General features: G+C 58.2%; 2 protein-coding genes across 2 annotated transcripts; both read right to left on the bottom strand.

Annotated features, from left to right (window-relative positions):
- Nucleotides 1-318: 318 nt before the first annotated feature.
- Nucleotides 319-9,413, bottom strand: LOC311220359 (antigen-presenting glycoprotein CD1d-like; the record flags this gene model as incomplete). The annotated part of the gene is made up of 7 exons (XM_084303866.1): nucleotides 319-524; nucleotides 2,096-2,291; nucleotides 4,070-4,149; nucleotides 6,559-6,843; nucleotides 6,955-7,236; nucleotides 7,440-7,697; nucleotides 9,365-9,413. 7 exons carry the CDS (start codon nucleotides 9,411-9,413, stop codon nucleotides 319-321), a joined length of 1,356 nt encoding a protein of 451 aa, XP_084159992.1.
- A 2,114-nt stretch (nucleotides 9,414-11,527) lies between these two features.
- On the bottom strand, nucleotides 11,528-14,903 carry LOC311220360 (antigen-presenting glycoprotein CD1d-like; the record flags this gene model as incomplete). Its single annotated transcript, XM_084303867.1, has 4 exons — nucleotides 14,604-14,903; nucleotides 14,126-14,407; nucleotides 13,732-14,016; nucleotides 11,528-11,952 (listed from the first exon to the last, which is right to left on the bottom strand). The coding sequence occupies exons 1-4, from the start codon at nucleotides 14,851-14,853 to the stop codon at nucleotides 11,528-11,530; spliced, it is 1,242 nt and encodes a 413-aa protein (XP_084159993.1). The 5' UTR covers nucleotides 14,854-14,903.
- Between the last annotated feature and the right edge of the window lie 2,882 nt (nucleotides 14,904-17,785).

Below are 17,785 nucleotides of genomic sequence, written 5' to 3' on the forward strand. Positions count from 1 at the left end.
ATTTATGTCCCCCCAAACCTCCCCCTGTCCCCCATACCCCCTCATATCCCACCCCCGTTCCCCTCGTCCACCCCCCCACGTTCTTAATTTCCTCCACATTCCCCTGTACCATCCTATACTCCATGTCCCCCATCCCCTGCATATCTCCCATGCTCCCCCCCACGTTCTCCCATATTCCCCATGCCCCCAAACATATCCCTCATGTCCCTATCCCCCATGCTCCCCCCCATATCCCCCAAGTCCCCAAACATATCCCCCATGCTTCCCTCCTGGGTCCCACCCATATCCCCCGTGTCTCCAAACATATCCCCCATGTCCCTATCCCCCATGCTCCCCCCCATCATGTCCCCCACACTCTCCCATGCCCCCCCACACCTCCATATGCCCCCCATATCCCCCCACCCTCCCTATCCCCATCCCCATACCGGTGCCGGCCTGGGGCCCCCCGTTGTCCCCGCACTGTCCCTGCAGCGCCCGCACTTCTCCCTCCAGCTCCCGCAGGCGCCCCAGCACTGCCTCCAGTGCTGCAGCCCCACAGGAGAGCTCTGGGGAGTCAGGTGGGGGTCCAGCGGGGGGTCCTACCCCCCCCTGCACCCTTCGCAGTGTCAACACCAGCAGCAGTAGTGGCAGCCCCAGGCTCATGATCCTGCAGGGAGGGGATGGATGGCACCCACGGGGGAGCACGGGGTCGCATGTGGACACCCGAGTAGACCCACGGATGCCCATGGGGATGCGTGGGGAAAACATGGGACTCACAGACACCTGCAGGGACACGTGGATGCCCACAGCACCCATGGCAGACACACATGGGACACAAGGACACCCATGGAGGGCAGAGGGACACCCACGGGGGACACATGGCAGCCAAGCAGCCACACAGACCAGGGGCATCCAGGGGAACCCATGCATGGAAACAGAAATGACATCCACCCCATGGCAGCACCCACCCGTGGAACCTGCAGACCACAGCACTCATCCATAGCACCCACGGCAGCACTGCCCCACAGCTCTGACCTGTGCCACCCACAGCAGCCACCCACAGCACCAATGACCCATTCATGGCACTGCTCCATTGCACCCACGACCCACGACACCCACCCACACCATCACTGCCCCACAGCCGTGGTGTCACTCCCTGGCCTCCCAGACCCTGAGGGCCCTATTGCCCCATGGAGGCCTCGGGGAGCTGGGAGGTGGCGACTGTGGGGTGGCCCCAGGTCTTGGAGTGAGCTGTGTGCACCAGTACTGCCACCAGTACTGCCACAGTTTCCACTGACTCCAGTAGCTTCATTCCTCCAGTGCCTAGTAACTCCAATAACACCAGTAACCACCAGCAAATGCCAGTGACCCCACCCTCCAACAACCCAGCAACACCAGTAACATCATGAACTCCAGTAACGCCAGCAACACCTACAGCATTAGTAACTCCAGTAACACCAGCAGTGCCAGCAACGCCAATGATGCCAATAATTCCAGTAACTCCTGCAATTCCAATAGCTCCAGCGATTCCAGTAGCTCCAGCAGCACCAGCAAATGCAATTAGTCCAATAACACCAGCAACACCAGCAACACCAGCAATGCCAATTACTCCAGTAACACCAGCAACACCAGCAGCACCAGCAATGCCAATTACTCCAGTAACACCAGCAACGCCAGCAGCACCAGCAATGCCAATTACTCCAGTAACTCCAGCTACTCCAGGAACACCAGTAATGCCAGTAACACCAGTAATGCCTGCAGCACCAGACCCTACCAGCCCCTCTGGCCGCTCTATGACCCTGTCCCATGATACCTGCCCAGTGCCGCTGCTGCTCTCAGGTAGTTGCAGCAGCTGTGGCTGCAGCACAGGGGGGTTGGGACCCGGCCAATTGGGAGCTGGGGGTGGGGCTGGCCCAGTAGGGTTCGGCCCGGCCCAGTTGGGCCCAGTTGTGCCCAGTTGGGGCCCACTGGTTCTGCTCAGCCCAGTTTGGCTCAGCTCCGCTCAGCTCAACCCAGCCCAGCTCAGTGCAGCGCAGCGCAGCCTGGTTTAGCTCAGCCCGGTTCTGCTCAGCTTGGCCCGCTTCGGTTCGGCTCAGCCAGCTTTAGCCCAGCTCACCCAGTTCGGTTCGGTTCAGTTTGTCCCGGCACGGCGGGCGGCGGGTGCAGCAGTGCCGGAGGAGCGGGGCGGCTCCGTCCCTTTCATAGCCCCAGGCCGGGCGCTCCGCCAGCGCTGAGCTCACGGCGCGGCCCCATCGCAGGTGCCGCCGGACCAGGGCAGAAGCGGGCTGGACACTGGACAGCACCGGGTTCAGCTGAGATGTACCCGGGACAGGAACGGGGCAAGAACCCGAACAGGAGTGGGGCAGAACCAGGCTGGACCTGGAGCAGAACTGAAGGGTCCAGCACTGCCCCTGCACCTGCCCCTCCTTGAGGTCCGGTAGACACCGGGGGGCCTTGAGCCCCCTGCCGCCTCCCCGTTACCCCATGGGCTGGGGGAACCAGGGTTCCCCCCCCCCTACTCCGAGCGGGGCCCCCAGCCTGGCCACGGCCCTGGGATGAGCGGGACCGGGCGGGATCGGGCGGACCCCGGGGGGGGCCTGGGATGTGTTTACGGGCAGCGGTCACCGCAGCAACCAAACATCTGGGCGGCGCGGCCAGATGTGGGGTCCAGCTGCCATAGCAGAGCGGTGACACAACGCGTGGGGGGGGGCCAAAGGAGGGGGAGTCCACAGCTCCCAGCGCTCCCAGGAAACCAGCACAGCCTGCTCCAGGGCTCCCTGTGCTCCCAGTAACCCAGCACTGCCTGCCCCAGTGTTCCCAGTAATGACAACCAGCCCCAGTGCTCCCAGTATCCTAGCATGGCCTGTCCTGGTGCTCCCAGAAACCCCAGCCCTGCCTGCCCAACAGCTCCCAGTGCTCCCAGTAACACAGCACAGCCAGCCACAGTGGTCCTAGCATTGTCAGCAAAGCCAGCCAAGCTGGCCCCAGTATCCTAGTGCAGCTTGCCCTGGTGCCCCCAGTAACTCCAGCGCTGCCTGCCCCACAGCTCCTGATGCTCCTAGTAACTCATTGCCACCTGCCCCATGGCTCCCAGTGCTCCCAGTAACTGCAATCCCCCCTCCCTCTGTGTACCCTCAGCCCCAGCCACCCCATGGCTCTGAATGCCATCCCACAGCTCCAGGACCTAGGGCAGTGCTGGCTCAGCGAGGCACAAACACGAAGCGGGGCTTGCTGGGCCTGTCCCTGTCCCATCCCCAGTGCAGTGGTGCAGTGGGGCCAGGCCATGGGGCTGTGCTGTGGGACCAGCCATGGGCAGGGGGCACCATGCTCTGGGGGCCACGCTGTGGGCTTGGCTGCAAGAGTGTGACAGGGGTAGAGGGGGGGAGAGCTGGGCTGTGCTGCAGTGCTGTGGGGCTGCAGAGCTTTGCTATGGGGCCGAGGCTTGGGGCTGTAGGACCGAGCTGCAGGGCTGTGCTATGGGGCTATTCTGGGGGGGCTGGTGGAGGGGGGCAGACTGTGGGACTGTGCTGTGGGACCATGCCGTGGGGCTGCGCCACAGACGGGGCCGGGTGGGGCCATGACTCAGCTTGGCCCTGGGCTCCCCCCTCTCCATGTTCCCCCCCCCCCACTGCTGTTGTTGTTGTTGCTGCGGGACACGGGGCAGGGGGAGTAGGCTCGGCTTGGGTCCACTGCGTGGGGGCTGGAGACACCCAGGCGCCTGGGTCCCTGGGGGACAGTGGGGTGTGAGGTGCAGGGCAGGGTTCTTCGCATGCCTGCGTCCCCCAAGGCTGGAGTTGTGGGGCAGAGCGGGGTGGGGGGAGGCTGGATGTCTGGCTCCCTAGGGCCTGGGGGTGTGGGGTAGAGCCGGGGGGGCCGGACGCCCGCGTTTGCTGGCTTGAAATCGTGTTTTGCTCTTCGCCTCCGGCCGGGCGGGCCCAACCCGGCGGGGCTGGGGGTCACGTGTGGGGCTGGGGGGGTTAAGGGGGGGCATAGGACATGTGAGGTGCTGGGGTTCACGTGCAGGGCTGGTGAGTATAGGATGTGGGGAGGGCAGGGGGCTAAGATGGGGCTAGGAGCTGGCATGGGGCACATGGGGCTTGGGAGGACGCATGGGGCTTGTGTGGGGCTGGAGGACACGAGGGAAGTTGTAGGGCATGGGCACATATGGGGCTGGGGGGAGAAAGAGAGGCTGAGGGGGTAGTAACACATTTGGGGCTGGGTGCACGTGGGCATGTGAAGAGCTGGGGGCAATGGGGCTTGCGTGGAGCTGGTGAGCACAGTGTAGGGGGGGGCATGGAACGCATAGGAGGCTGTAGGGCAGATGTTGAGCTGGGTATGTTGGGGGAAGAGGGGGGTGCAGCCCCATGTTGTGGGAGAGAGACTGCTCCAGCCCAGCCCCACTGCGCTTTCTGAGGAATTTCCTTGGCTTCCACCAACAGCCTGAGGGCAGGTGGCTGCTGGAGACACTTCGGGGTCATGGAGTGACCCCAACCCTATGGTACCCACAGGATTACACCACAATTCTCGCCTCTATGCCTCAGTACCCCCCATCCTGCTCGTTCCTCCCCAGTGACACCCAACACGGCAGCGCGGAGCAGAGCCCAGCGCCCTGCTGCATGGACGGGACACATTGCCCCTGTGAGTGACGGGAGGGTGTGAGTGGGGAGACTCACCCATACTGGGAGGCTCTGGAAGATACCCCACACCCCTCAGCACCACAGGGCCCTGGCCAAGCTGCCCCTTGATCCCACATGTTAGGACAGGGACCTGGTATGGTTCCAAGCACCCCCAGGGCAGGGGATCCCTGCTCTAGGCTCAGGGAACCCTTGGTCCCCACAGCCCCCATCACCCTCCAGGCACAACTGGGGCTGGTAGTCCCTGCTTGGATGTCCCCTGCTGTGCTGCTGGCACAGGGACAGCCCATCCAGGGCTTCTGCGGGCTGAGCCCTGGCACCCTGTGACACTGAGTCAGGCCCAGGAAGGGGGATGCTGTGGTGGCCCTGTGGGCTCAGACATGGCTTCAAAGCTCCCGCTTCCTCCAGGGCTCACTCACTGCAGTGTTCCCCAGGGGATGGCCGTTCCTGCAGTGTCCCAGTCCCTCCTGACAGGGCCACCAGTGCCTGTCAGGGAGGAGACAGAGCAGCTGCTGGGATGCGAAAGGGCAGCCATGGTGCAGCTGGTGAGGGAGGAAGCATGGGGACCGTGGTCCCTGCAGTCCCCTCATGTAATGGCTGGTCTTCAAAGCTGCCCTTCAAGCGGCCACCGGTCCCCTCGGTCCCCTCAGGGCCTCAAAGCCTCAGCTCAGGTCCCTGCTGGTTCTTGAAGTCCCCTCAGGTGACCGGCAGTCCCCACAGGACCTCTTCAGTGACCGTTCCTCTTCGCATTGCCCTCCACTCCCCACTGCTCCCCACAGTCCCCTCTGGGTCCTGTGGTCCCCACATGGGCCACAGTCCCCCCTCTTCCTCCAGGCACCCCTTCCTACCAGGTCTCTCAGTGGTCAGGGCCCTGCGTGCCCCGTGCTACAGCCTCCCAGCCCCACGGGGAGGCCAGCCAAGGCCCAGGATCCCCCTCCCAGCCGCAGAATCCATGGCCCCGCAATGCCTGTCAGAGCTCGGCTCCCTTTTTCTACTGCTTCTCTTAACTAGCCTGAAGCCCTGAATTTAGAGCTGATAATTTCAGCAGTGCTGCGCTCAAGCTGGCCAAACCCTCCCCGAGCCCACAGAAACCGTTATAAAAGGCACGTGATCTTAGCAAAAACATCAGTGGTTTATTTTTGTTTTATCCATGCCTGCAGCTCCCTCAGATCACCTCAGAGTGCAGTGCTACTTGGTGCCATAAACACAACTTGTGTGTACTTACCCTGTGTGTAACAGGTCGGATTAATCACAGCTATTTCTGGAATATGGTTAATAAAAGCAGCTTTTAAGAGAAATATCTAGAAAGGTACAATGGAAGGGGTGCAGCATACTGCCTGCTGACAGTACCGTTATCATACTGGACCTGAAAGAAATTGCTACAGGGGACTGGTGTGCCTGAAGAAGCCTCAGCAGGTGCATAGGTAGTGCCATGAGGCACAAAGTGATTATGTGTAACAGGTGAGGACTTGCATCCCTGTCCATAATGCAAATAACAGCAGGGCTTGAGTACCACATCTTTCCCAGCTGTGGCTCCCTGATGAGATGATCTTGCTCCTGGTGGTGCCTGGAGCTTTGTCACAGCAGAGGCAGATGGAGGCTGTGCCCAAGGTGAGGGTTTGAACCAAACAGGGCTGCTGTGCTCAGGAGAAAGCTGCTGGGCCTCATTCTTCCATTTAATGGCGCTTCCTAAAACAGGAGAGGATGGTGGGATGGCTCTGGGGAGCTCCCTAGCAGGGATTTCCCAGGTACACAGCAGGGCAGAAGGGGCCTTACCTGTATCTCCACACCCAAAGTGCACCAACCACAACCACAGCTGCCAGCAGAGCAACCACAAGCCCTGCGATCAGCCCAGCGTTTGATTGCCCTGAGGAACACAAGCCCGTCAGCTTTCCTACTCTGCTCCATCAGCACGGCTCAGAATCCCCATCCCAGAGGCACCTACCCCAGGGGATGAGGAGGCTACGGGTGCCCAGGCTGCGGTGGCGAACGCGGCAGGCGTAGCTGTGCCCATCACGGGGGGCCACGGTCAGGCCGCTGTAGACCTGGTAGGTGAGGTCGGCGTTGGGCAGGACAGCGCTGGTGTTCAGGGCCGGGCCCGGTGGCACCTCGTGGCCGTCCCGCAGCCAGGCCACACTGATGGGCCGTGGGTAGAAGCCGGTGATGCGGCAAACCAGCAGGAGCTGGGCTGGGCCAGCTTTGCGGGCAAAGACGGTGGCAGTGGGCAGCTCTGTGGGGTGAGAGTGAGGGCCAAGGGGAGCCTAGCAGGAATACTGCTTGGCTCCCTGTTGTCAAAGGGGGGACTTTCGGGTGGCTGTGCCAGGGTTGAGGAGGGTCTTACCATGTCTCTCTAGAGATGCCCTCCCGTACTCAATGAACCTTTCCAAAATGTCAACACAGGTGACATTGAGGAGCACTTGTATCAGCTCATTGAGGGTGGTGGCATTGTTCAACAAATGCTCAGCGGTTGCTGACATCTCATTATCTGGCACCCGATCCCAAGTTCCCTTGTTCATGTGGAACTGGAGCAAGTCCTCGCCCTCGTAGGCAATGGCAAGGACTGTCCTGGTAGTCCCGTTGGGCTGGAGCTTGCAGCATATGGATGACTGGAACACAAAAGGGTCTGGGGGGAGACAGGATGTGGAGGGTGGAGGGGATATGTGGGGTGTTCAGAATTGCGTCCCCTCGGGAGCCTTAGGGGGTCCGCTTGAGTTGCGTCCCCATCCGAAAGGGCTCTGCAGAAGCCTGGCCCATGGAGGTGCCCACCAGCCTTGGCTCATGCCCGAGGGGTCACCTGGAAATGGAGGGGGGACTGTGGGCACGTACAGGACACCCTGATGTGGTTGGTGAGCTTCTGCACCAGGCTGTTGAAATCCCGCAGGTATGACTTGATGGAGCTCTCAATGACATCCCAGTCACCTTTGGGCAGGGCTGGACGCAGCCAGGGCTGGTGGTAATGGATGTCCCCGGTGCGTCTGTCCAGCGAACCAATTTTGATGTCCCCCACGAGGCCAAGGCCCCCCACTTGCATGGACGTGGCATTTTGGAAGGTGACGAAATGGCGTAGCTGGAGCATGTGAGAGCCTGCTGGAGAGGGGGGAGAGAGCTGGGGAAAGTGATGCCACTTTTGTCAGGCCCTGACAGCTTCTTGGGGTCCCCTGCACCCCAAACCACTTCAGTAGCCCCAGCTCTGGCCCCCCAGCTTGACCATGGCCCTGTGAAGGAGGGTATGTGGAGCAGGGGGGAGAGTAGAGGAAGGGGAGCAGATTGGGGTGAGCTTCTACTTACCCTCCAGCTCTGCCCACGTCCCAGGAAAGAAGAAGAAGAAGGGGAAGAGGAGAAGGCAACAGGGCTGCATGGTATCCACAACAAGGCTACAGGCAAACACAGCAGTTGGAAGATGGAGCTGTGTGGGCTGCTTACTTCTCCCCAGGGTGACTCTGACATCGGTGGTGGCACTGAGTGCCCTGACAGCCAATGGAGCTGGCGTTGAGGTTTTGGGGTGGGCCCTAAGGTGCCCCGTGTCAAGAGCTGGGCTGGGACACCCAGGGCTGCCAGGTCTAGGGGGCTGGGTGGGTTCTCCTAGGGCTGCACTTGCACCCCAAGACAATGAGGGAGACAAAGCTTGGCCTTGTGTCAAGGGTCCCCAATCCCCTGAGCTAAGCACTGAGGGGATTGTGGGCAGCAGCGCTCAGCGGAGGGCAATGCAAAGAGGAACGGTCACCAAGTCCTGTGGGGACTGCTGGTCACCTGAGCTGAGGGTCTGAGGCCCCAAGGAGACTGGCCCTCAAGGGGGCCACCGCAGCATCCCCCCATCCCGGGCCTGACTCAGTGTCACAGGGTGCCAGGGCTCAGCCCGCAGCAGCCCTGGATGGGCTGTCCCTGTGCCAGCAGCACAGCAGGGGACATCCAAGCAGGGACTACCAGCCCCAGTCGTGCCTGGAGGGTGATGGGGTACCCTGCCTGCAGGCCGAGCTTCCCGGGGGCACTGGTGCCACACTAGAGCTGTTCACAGGAGCCCAGCAGTCCCTTAGGGATCCAGGTGGTTCCCCCAGGGCACCAAGGGGTCTTGGGGGGTGACAGCATTAGGACCACCCACCCTCAGCTGGAGCGGGACAAGCTTCTCCTTGCCTGTGTTTCAGTTCTGCTTTTGCCCCCAGCATGGGGGCCCGGGAAAGGGGAAGAGAAACTGCAAGCTGGGGGAACGTGCCTGGGGTTGAGCAGTGGGGGAGATGGGCTGGGGGTGAGGCTGTCCCTTCTCACTGCATTGTCCCCATGCCCAGCACCCAAGAGGTGCTGCAGCACCCCACTTTTGGCATGGGTGCCCTGACCCGAGTGGGGACCCTCTGCCACCGGTTGGGGTGTGTGGGTGTGTGAGGCTGTGGTTGTTCATCACCCCCTCCCCGGTCAGCCCCATTCCCAGGGTGAAGCAGGTGGCACAGGACTGCCCCCCTCCACCGGGGGTACAGATGGAGCAGGGGGAACCCAAAATGGAGGCGTTTCAGCTCCGCTCCATCCTGTACTCCCTGATCTCCAGCCAGGGCCCTCCCTAAAACCCCTACCCCAGCCCCATTGGTGGAGCGCTGCTGCTAGGACCCCATAGGTGCTTCCTCCTCCCGCCGCCCGGACTGCTTCAGCCTCACCCCAGCACTATGCGGCCGCATCGCCTCCTCTTCCTCCTCCTGCTTCTCTTCCACAGGACATGGGCAGAAACAGAAGGTAAGTGGGAGCTCTGGGACACCCCCACCCACCTGTCCCTCCGCTACCGGACTCCACTGGTAGTCCTGGCAAGGGGGGCATGGCTAAGACCTTCCCCTACATGGGGAGGACAGTCTGCAGCACTAAGGGGTTGCCCCCCACCCCACAGCACCCAGAGGTGCCTGCGGGTCAGGGCTCACTGTCCTGCCCAGCACTGGTGTAGGGGCTTATGTGCCTGAGCAGCCATGGGGCTGGGGACTCTCCAGGCAGGCTTAGGGGGCCGGAGTGCCCCCAAAGGTGTGTGGGGAGTCTACACTCCCCCAACACGTACACACGAACATCAAACATTCTGAAGTTGTAGAACATAGCTTTTACATAGTAAACCCGAGTATGCCTATACAATCAGAAAAGGTAACAAACAATCCATAAGTTCCATGACTTACTAAACTCGAGTACGCCTATAAATATGTACAATCAAAAAAGGTAACAAACAATCCTTTAAGTTCCATGACTTAACAGTCTCCATTTTCCCTTCCTTTTATTGATTACAAACAAGTCTCCATTTTCCATCCCTTTTGAGCAATATGTCTCGCTTTAAGCTGTGAAGCAATTCAGTCTTTGGGCCTTATGTATCCCGTTCTTCCCGAATGGAAGAAAAGCATATCCTTCTCCTTTTCAAGGCCAATAGGCCTGGGTCAAAAGGCACATCCAGGTCACCAGGGGGCCTAACAGCAAAAGCCTTGGACGGCTGTAGCATCAGGTCGGCCCATGGCGTAGCAGTCGGATCAGTAAAGAAGCCCACAGCTCCCTCACTATCTGGCAAACCACACGTTTGTGATTGTGGCCCCACATGGCTCTTTAAGGCCTCAGAGATTGCTCGCCAGGTGCCGAGCAATCCCACTGCAACCTTGTCGGTTTTAGTTGCAGAGTCCCACACCTTGACCTCAATTTGGTCCCATATTTCAGGATAATAAGCTGTCCGATTGTTAATAAGGAGAATAAGCTGTAAGGTTACCAGGACGGTCTTTGTTCCTAAGGACATATGATTCCCCATAATGCACAACTGCTTACCAGCGAGAGGCAGTTGTGTGCACAGGTCCGCTTCTCTCAGCTCGAGCTTCTCTCCAGCTCCGGTGTGCCTGTTTCCAGCGACTTTCAGTACAAGATTCTCTGAGTGATTTGCTGAGTTTGGCCGAACCTATCTTCATGATGAAATTAATGTGCCTGTTCCCGTCCTGGTCTCCATTCTGACAGCCTGTTCCTTTTCATTCCTTCTTTCTGCTTCTTTATTGATGACATAGGGGGTTCTTCACAGAGAGGGTGGTTGCACACTGGAACAGGCTCCCCAGGGAAGTGGTCACTGCACCGAGCCTGTCTGAATTTAAGAAGAGATTGGACTGTGCACTTAGTCACATGGTCTGAACTTTTGGGTAGACCTGTGTGGTGTCAAGAGTTGGACTTGATGATCCTTAAGGGTCCCTTCCAACTCAGGATATTCTATGATTCTATGATTCTACATAACTTCATCACATCGTGTTGCTTTTTTTTTTTTTTTTTTTTTTTTTATTATTATTATCTTGAGGGCAGGCTCCCCTCTTATACCCTTCTCTCCACAGCAGTTCTTTTCAAAACAACTTTTCATTGGTCAAACAACTTTGCATAAAACAGCAACAGCAAACACCCAGAAACTTCCGTGCCGCAATGGCTGGAGAACAAGAAACCTGAGACTGCATGGAGTCTCCTGATTCACCTTTCTTTGTTCCCTCTAAACTCTTTTACATTCCTGACGGTCTCATCTTTAAGAGTCTGATGTTACCATCAACCACGGGGCTTTCCAACCCCCATGGCCACACTCCCACATCTCCCCCTTCTTTATTAATATCAACCAACTTCTTGACATGAATTACCACTCCATATATAACAAAACTATCTAGAAATTGCATATAAGGTTCATTGACTCCTTGTCCTATGCTAGCAAAAGAAGGCTGGCTCCTTCCCGCTTCTGGCAGTCTCAGCAAGGCTTGTAATGCTAGTTGGGCTGACTGTTGCAAGATGGCATCGTTGAGCCAAGTTTGTAGTCGTGGGTCTATTAACGGCTCAGTCCCCATAAGCTGAGGAAGCCCTGCACCCATAAGAGGGTTGTCTAATGTTCTTTCTAAATTCTGCAGTGCTGCTATCTCCCACAGTTCTCTTCATTTCTGTTCCCATAACAATTTTTAAGTTGGAGTGAGGATCATAGCGGCTATTTGGCGACAATCATACGGAACCAGCAACTGACCTCTTATCACATTTTCTAATAATGATTGGGTGAAAGGCACATGCAATACGTAGGTCATGACTATTTTTCTCAGTTCCTTTATCAAGTCCCACTGAAAAGCTTTATACTCGTTGGGCCCATTAATCCGTACTGTTACTGGAAAGGCTGTGCCCATCGGGTCCCCATCTCTTAATGCCTCTTGGAGTATATCGTCCCAGCGCTTGCAAGGGTCAAAATCTTTACTTGATCGAGGGGCCTCACTTTGGGAAGAGATGGGGGGCATAGAAATATCTCCCATCAGGGGCGCTGATGGTGACAAAGCTGGAGGGAACAGGCTAGGGCTTGTTTCTGCCTCCTTTTCAAAATCAATCAGGTTGGTCTTTTCTGTCGGTGCACAAGCGCCATCTTGTGCTTCACTTGCCTGTGCCACTGCAGTTTGTAGCTTTTTTTCTGCCTGCCAAGCTCTTAATGTTTCAGTTACTAAACACCAAGGTGCCATTACCTTCACCACTGTGGACAATTCTGTGATTCTGAGCCCTGACACCCTGTGACACTGAGTCAGGCCAGGGATAGGGGGATGCTGCGGTGGCCCTGTGGGCTCAGACATGGCTCCAAAGCTCCCGCTTCCTCCAGGGCTCACTCACTGCAGTGTTCCCCAGGAGATGGCTGTTCCTGCAGCGTCCCTGTTCCTCCTGACAGGGCCACCAGTGCCTGGCAGGGAGGAGAGAGAGCAGCTGCTGGGATGCCAAAGGGCAGCCATGGTGCAGCTGGTGAGGGAGGAAGCAGGGGGATGGTGGTCCCTGCAGTCCCCTCATGTAATGGCTGGTCTTCAAAGCTGCCCTTCAAGCGGCCACCGGTCCCCTCAGTGTCCTCGGGGCCTCAAACCCCCAGGTCAAGTCCCTGCTGGTTCTTGAAGTCCCCTCAGGTGACTGGCATTCCTCACAGGACATCCTCAGTGACCGTTCCTCCTCGCATTGCCCTCCACTCCCCACTACTCCCCGCAGTCCCCTCTGGGTCCTGTGGTCCCCACATGGGCCACAGTCCCCCCTATTCCTCCGGGTGCCCCTTCCCACCAGGTCTCTCAGTGGTCAGGGCCCTGTGTGCCCCGTGCTACAGCCTCCCAGCCCCACGGGGAGGCCAGCCAGGGCCTGGGATCCCCCTCCCAGCTGCAGAATCCATGGCCCCGCAATGCCTGTCAGAGCTCGGCTCCCTTTTTCTACTGCTTCTCTTAACTAGCCTGAAGCCCTGAATTTAGAGCTGATAATTTCAGCAGTGCTGCGCTCAAGCTGGCCAAACCCTCCCCGAGCCCACAGAAACCGTTATAAAAGGCACGTGATCTTAGCAAAAACATCAGTGGTTTATTTTTGTTTTATCCATGCCTGCAGCTTCCTCAGATCACCTCAGCGTGCAGTGCTCCTTGGTGCCATAAACACAACTTGTGTGCACTTACCCTGTGTGTCAGGTTAAGCACAATTATTTCTGGAATATGGTTAATACAAGCAGCTTTTAAGAGAAATATCTAGAAAGTGACAATGGAAGGCGTGCAGCATACTGCCTGCTGACAGTACCGTTATCATACTGGACCTGAAATAAATTGCTACAGGGGACCGGTGTGCCTGAAGAAGCCTCAGCAGGTGCATAGGTAGTGCCATGAGGCACAAAGTGATTACGTGTAACAGGTGAGGACTTGCATCCCTGTCCATAATGCAAATAACAGCAGGGCTGGAGTACCACATCTTTCCCAGCTGTGGCTCCCTGATGAGATGATCTTGCTCCTGGTGGTGCCTGGAGCTTTGTCACAGCAGAGGGAGGTGGAGGCTGTGCCCAAGGTGAGGGTTTGAAGCAAACAGGGCTGCTGTGCTCAGGAGAAAGCTGCCGGGCTCCATTCTTCCATTTAATGGCGCTTCCTAAAACAGGAGAGGGTGGTGGGATGGCTCTGGGGAGCTCCCCAGCAGGGATTTCCCAGGTACACAGCAGGGCAGAAGGGGCCTTACCTGTATCTCCACACCCAAAGTGCACCAATCACAACCACAGCTGCCAGCAGAGCAACCACAAGCCCTGCGATCAGCCCAGCGTTTGATTGCCCTGAGGAACACAAGCCCGTCAGCTTTCCTGCTCTGCTCCATCAGCACGGCTCAGAATCCCCATCCCAGAGGCACCTACCCCAGGGGATGAGGAGGCTGCGGGTGCCCAGGCTGCGGTGGCGAACGCGGCAGGCGTAGCTGTGCCCATCACGAGGGGCCACGGTCAGGCCGCTGTAGACCTGGTAGGTGAGGTCGGCGTTGGGCAGGACAGCGCTGGTGTTCAGGGCCGGGCCCGGTGGCACCTCGTGGCCGTCCCGCAGCCAGGCCACGCTGATGGGCCGTGGGTAGAAGCCGGTGATGCGGCAAACCAGCAGGAGCTGGGCTGGGCCAGCTTTGCGGGCAAAGACAGTGGCAGTGGGCGGCTCTGTGGGGTGAGAGTGAGGGCCAAGGGGAGCCCAGCAGGGGCACTGCTTACCCCTGTTTTCAGAGGGGAGACTTTCGGGTGGCTGTGCCAGGGTTGAGGAGGGTCTTACCTTGTCTCTCCAGATTTGTCCTCCCGTACTCAATGAACCTTTCCAAAATGTCGACACAGGTGACATTGAGGAGCAATTGTATCAGCTCATTGAGGGTGGTGGCATTGTTCAACAAATGCTCAGCGGTTGCTGACATCTCATTATCTGGCACCCGATTCCAAGTTCCCTTGTTCATGTGGAACCGGATCAAGTCCTGGCCCTCGTAGGCAATGACAAAGAAAGATCTGGCAGTCCCGTTGGGCTGGATCTGGCAGCCTTTGGAGGTCTGGAAGACGAAAGGGTCTGGGGGGAGACGGGATGTGGAGGGTATATGTGGGGTGTTCAGCATTGCATCCCCTCGGGAGCCTTAGGGGGTCCGCCTGAATTGCGTCCCCATCCGAAAGGGCTCTGCAGAAGCCTGGCCTGTGGAGCTGCCCACCGGCCTTAGCTCATGCCCAAGGGGTCACTTGGAAATGGAGGGGGGACTGTGGGCACGTACAGGACACCCTGATGTGGTTGGTGAGTGTCTGCACCAGGCTGTTGAAATCATGCAGGTATGACTTGACGAAGCTGTCAATGACATCCCAGTCACCTTTGGGCAGGGCTGAACGCAGCCAGGGCTGGTAGTAATGGATGTCCTTGGTGAGGCTGTCCAGCGAACCAATTTTGATGTCCCCCACGAGGCCAAGCCCCCCGACTTGCATGGACGTGGCATTTTGGAAGGTGACAAAATAGCGTAGCTGGAGCATGTGAGAGCCTGCTGGAGAGGGGGGAGAGAGCTGGGGAAAGTGATGCCACTTTTGTCAGGCCCTGACAGCTTCTTGGGGTCCCCTGCACCCCCACCACCACTTCAGCAGCCCCAGCTCTGGCCCCCCAGCTTGACCATGGCCCTGTGAAGGAGGGTATGTGGAGCAGGGGGGAGAGTAGAGGAAGGGGAGCAGATTGGGGTGAGCTTCTACTTACCCTCCAGCTCTGCCCACGTCCCAGGAAAGAAGAAGAAGAAGGGGAAGAGGAGAAGGCAACAGGGCTTCATGGTATCCACAACAAGGCCACAGGCAAACACAGCAGTTGGAAGATGGAGCTGTGTGGGCTGCTTACTTCTCCCCAGGGTGACTCTGACATCGGTGGTGGCACTGAGTGCCCTGACAGCCAATGGAGCTGGCGTTGAGGTTTTGGGGTGGGCCCTGAGGTGCCCTCTGTCAAGAGCTGGGCTGGGACACCCGAGGCTGCCAGGTCTAGGGGGCTGGGTGGGTTCTCCTAGGGCTGCACTTGCACCCCAAGACAATGAGGGAGACAAAGCTTGGCCTTGTGTCAAGGGTCCCCGATCCCCTGAGCTAAGCACTGAGGGGATTTTGGGCAGCAGCGCTCAGCAGAGGGCAATGCAAAGTGGAACGGTCACCAAGTCCTGTGGGGACTGCTGGTCACCTGAGCTGAGGGTCTGAGGCCCCAAGGAGACTGGCCCTCAAGGGGGCCACCGCAGCATCCCCCCATCCCGGGCCTGACTCAGTGTCACAGGGTGCCAGGGCTCAGCCCGCAGCAGCCCTGGATGGGCTGTCCCTGTGCCAGCAGCACAGCAGGGGACATCCAAGCAGGGACTACCAGCCCCAGTCGTGCCTGGAGGGTGATGGGGTGCCCTGCCTGCAGGCCGAGCTTCCCGGGGGCACTGGTGCCATACTAGAGCTGTTCACAGGAGCCCAGCAGTCCCTTAGGGATTCAGGTGGTTCCCCCAGGGCACCAAGGGGTCTTGGGGGGCGACAGCATTAGGACCACCCACCCTCAGCCGGAGCGGGACAAGCTTCTCCTTGCCTGTGTTTCAGTTCTGCTTTTGCCCCCAGCATGGGGGCCCGGGAAAGGGGAAGAGAAACTGCAAGCTGGGGGAACGTGCCTGGGGTTGAGCAGTGGGGGAGATGGGCTGGGGGTGAGGCTGTCCCTTCTCACTGCATTGTCCCCATGCGCAGCACCCAAGAGGTGCTGCAGCACCCCAGTTTTGGCATGGGTGCCCTGACCCGAGTGGGGACCCTCTGCCACCGGTTGGGGTGTGTGTGAGGCTGTGGTTGCTCATCGCCCCCTCCCCGGTCAGCCCCATTCCCAGGGTGAAGCAGGTGGCACAGGACTGTCCCCCTCCACCGGGGGTACAGATGGAGCAGGGGGAACCCAAAATGGAGGCGTTTCAGCTCCGCTCCATCCTGTAGTCCCTGATCTCCAGCCAGGGCCCTCCCTAAAACCCCTACCCTAGCCCCATTGGTGGAGCGCTGCTGCTAGGACCCCATAGGTGCTTCCTCCTCCCGCCGCCCGGACTGCTTCAGCCTCACCCCAAGCACTATGCGGCTGCATCGCCTCCTCTTCCTCCTCCTGCTTCTCTTCCACAGGACATGGGCAGAAACAGAAGGTAAGTGGGAGCTCTGGGACACCCCCACCCACCTGTCCCTCCGCTACCGGACTCCACTGGTAGTCCTGGCAAGGGGGGCATGGCTAAGACCTTCCCCTACATGGGGAGGACAGTCTGCAGCACTAAGGGGTTGCCCCCCACCCCACAGCACCCAGAGGTGCCTGCGGGTCAGAGCTCACTGTCCTGCCCAGCACTGGTGTAGGGGCTTATGTGCCTGAGCAGCCATGGGGCTGGGGGCTCTCCAGGCAGGCTTAGGGGGCCGGAGTGCCCCCAAAGGTGTGTGGGGAGTCTACACTCCGCCAACACGTACACACGAACATCAAACATTCTGAAGTTGTAGAACATAGCTTTTACATAGTAAACCCGAGTATGCCTATACAATCAGAAAAGGTAACAAACAATCCATAAGTTCCATGACTTACTAAGCTCGAGTACGCCTATAAATATGTACAATCAAAAAAGGTAACAAACAATCCTTTAAGTTCCATGACTTAACAGTCTCCATTTTCCCTTCCTTTTATTGATTACAAACAAGTCTCCATTTTCCATCCCTTTTGAGCAATATGTCTCGCTTTAAGCTGTGAAGCAATTCAGTCTTTGGGCCTTATGTATCCCGTTCTTCCCGAATGGAAGAAAAGCATATCCTTCTCCTTTTCAAGGCCAATAGGCCTGGGTCAAAAGGCACATCCAGGTCACCAGGGGGCCTAACAGCAAAAGCCTTGGACGGCTGTAGCATCAGGTCGGCCCATGGCGTAGCAGTCGGATCAGTAAAGAAGCCCACAGCTCCCTCACTATCTGGCAAACCACACGTTTGTGATTGTGGCCCCACATGGCTCTTTAAGGCCTCAGAGATTGCTCGCCAGGTGCCGAGCAATCCCACTGCAACCTTGTCGGTTTTAGTTGCAGAGTCCCACACCTTGACCTCAATTTGGTCCCATATTTCAGGATAATAAGCTGTCCGATTGTTAATAAGGAGAATAAGCTGTAAGGTTACCAGGACGGTCTTTGTTCCTAAGGACATATGATTCCCCATAATGCACAACTGCTTACCAGCGAGAGGCAGTTGTGTGCACAGGTCCGCTTCTCTCAGCTCGAGCTTCTCTCCAGCTCCGGTGTGCCTGTTTCCAGCGACTTTCAGTACAAGATTCTCTGAGTGATTTGCTGAGTTTGGCCGAACCTATCTTCATGATGAAATTAATGTGCCTGTTCCCGTCCTGGTCTCCATTCTGACAGCCTGTTCCTTTTCATTCCTTCTTTCTGCTTCTTTATTGATGACATAGGGGGTTCTTCAC

This window comes from Netta rufina, assembly GCF_964035555.1.
Source record: "Netta rufina genome assembly, chromosome: 31".
In the NCBI taxonomy this organism is placed as follows: Eukaryota; Metazoa; Chordata; class Aves; order Anseriformes; family Anatidae; genus Netta; species Netta rufina.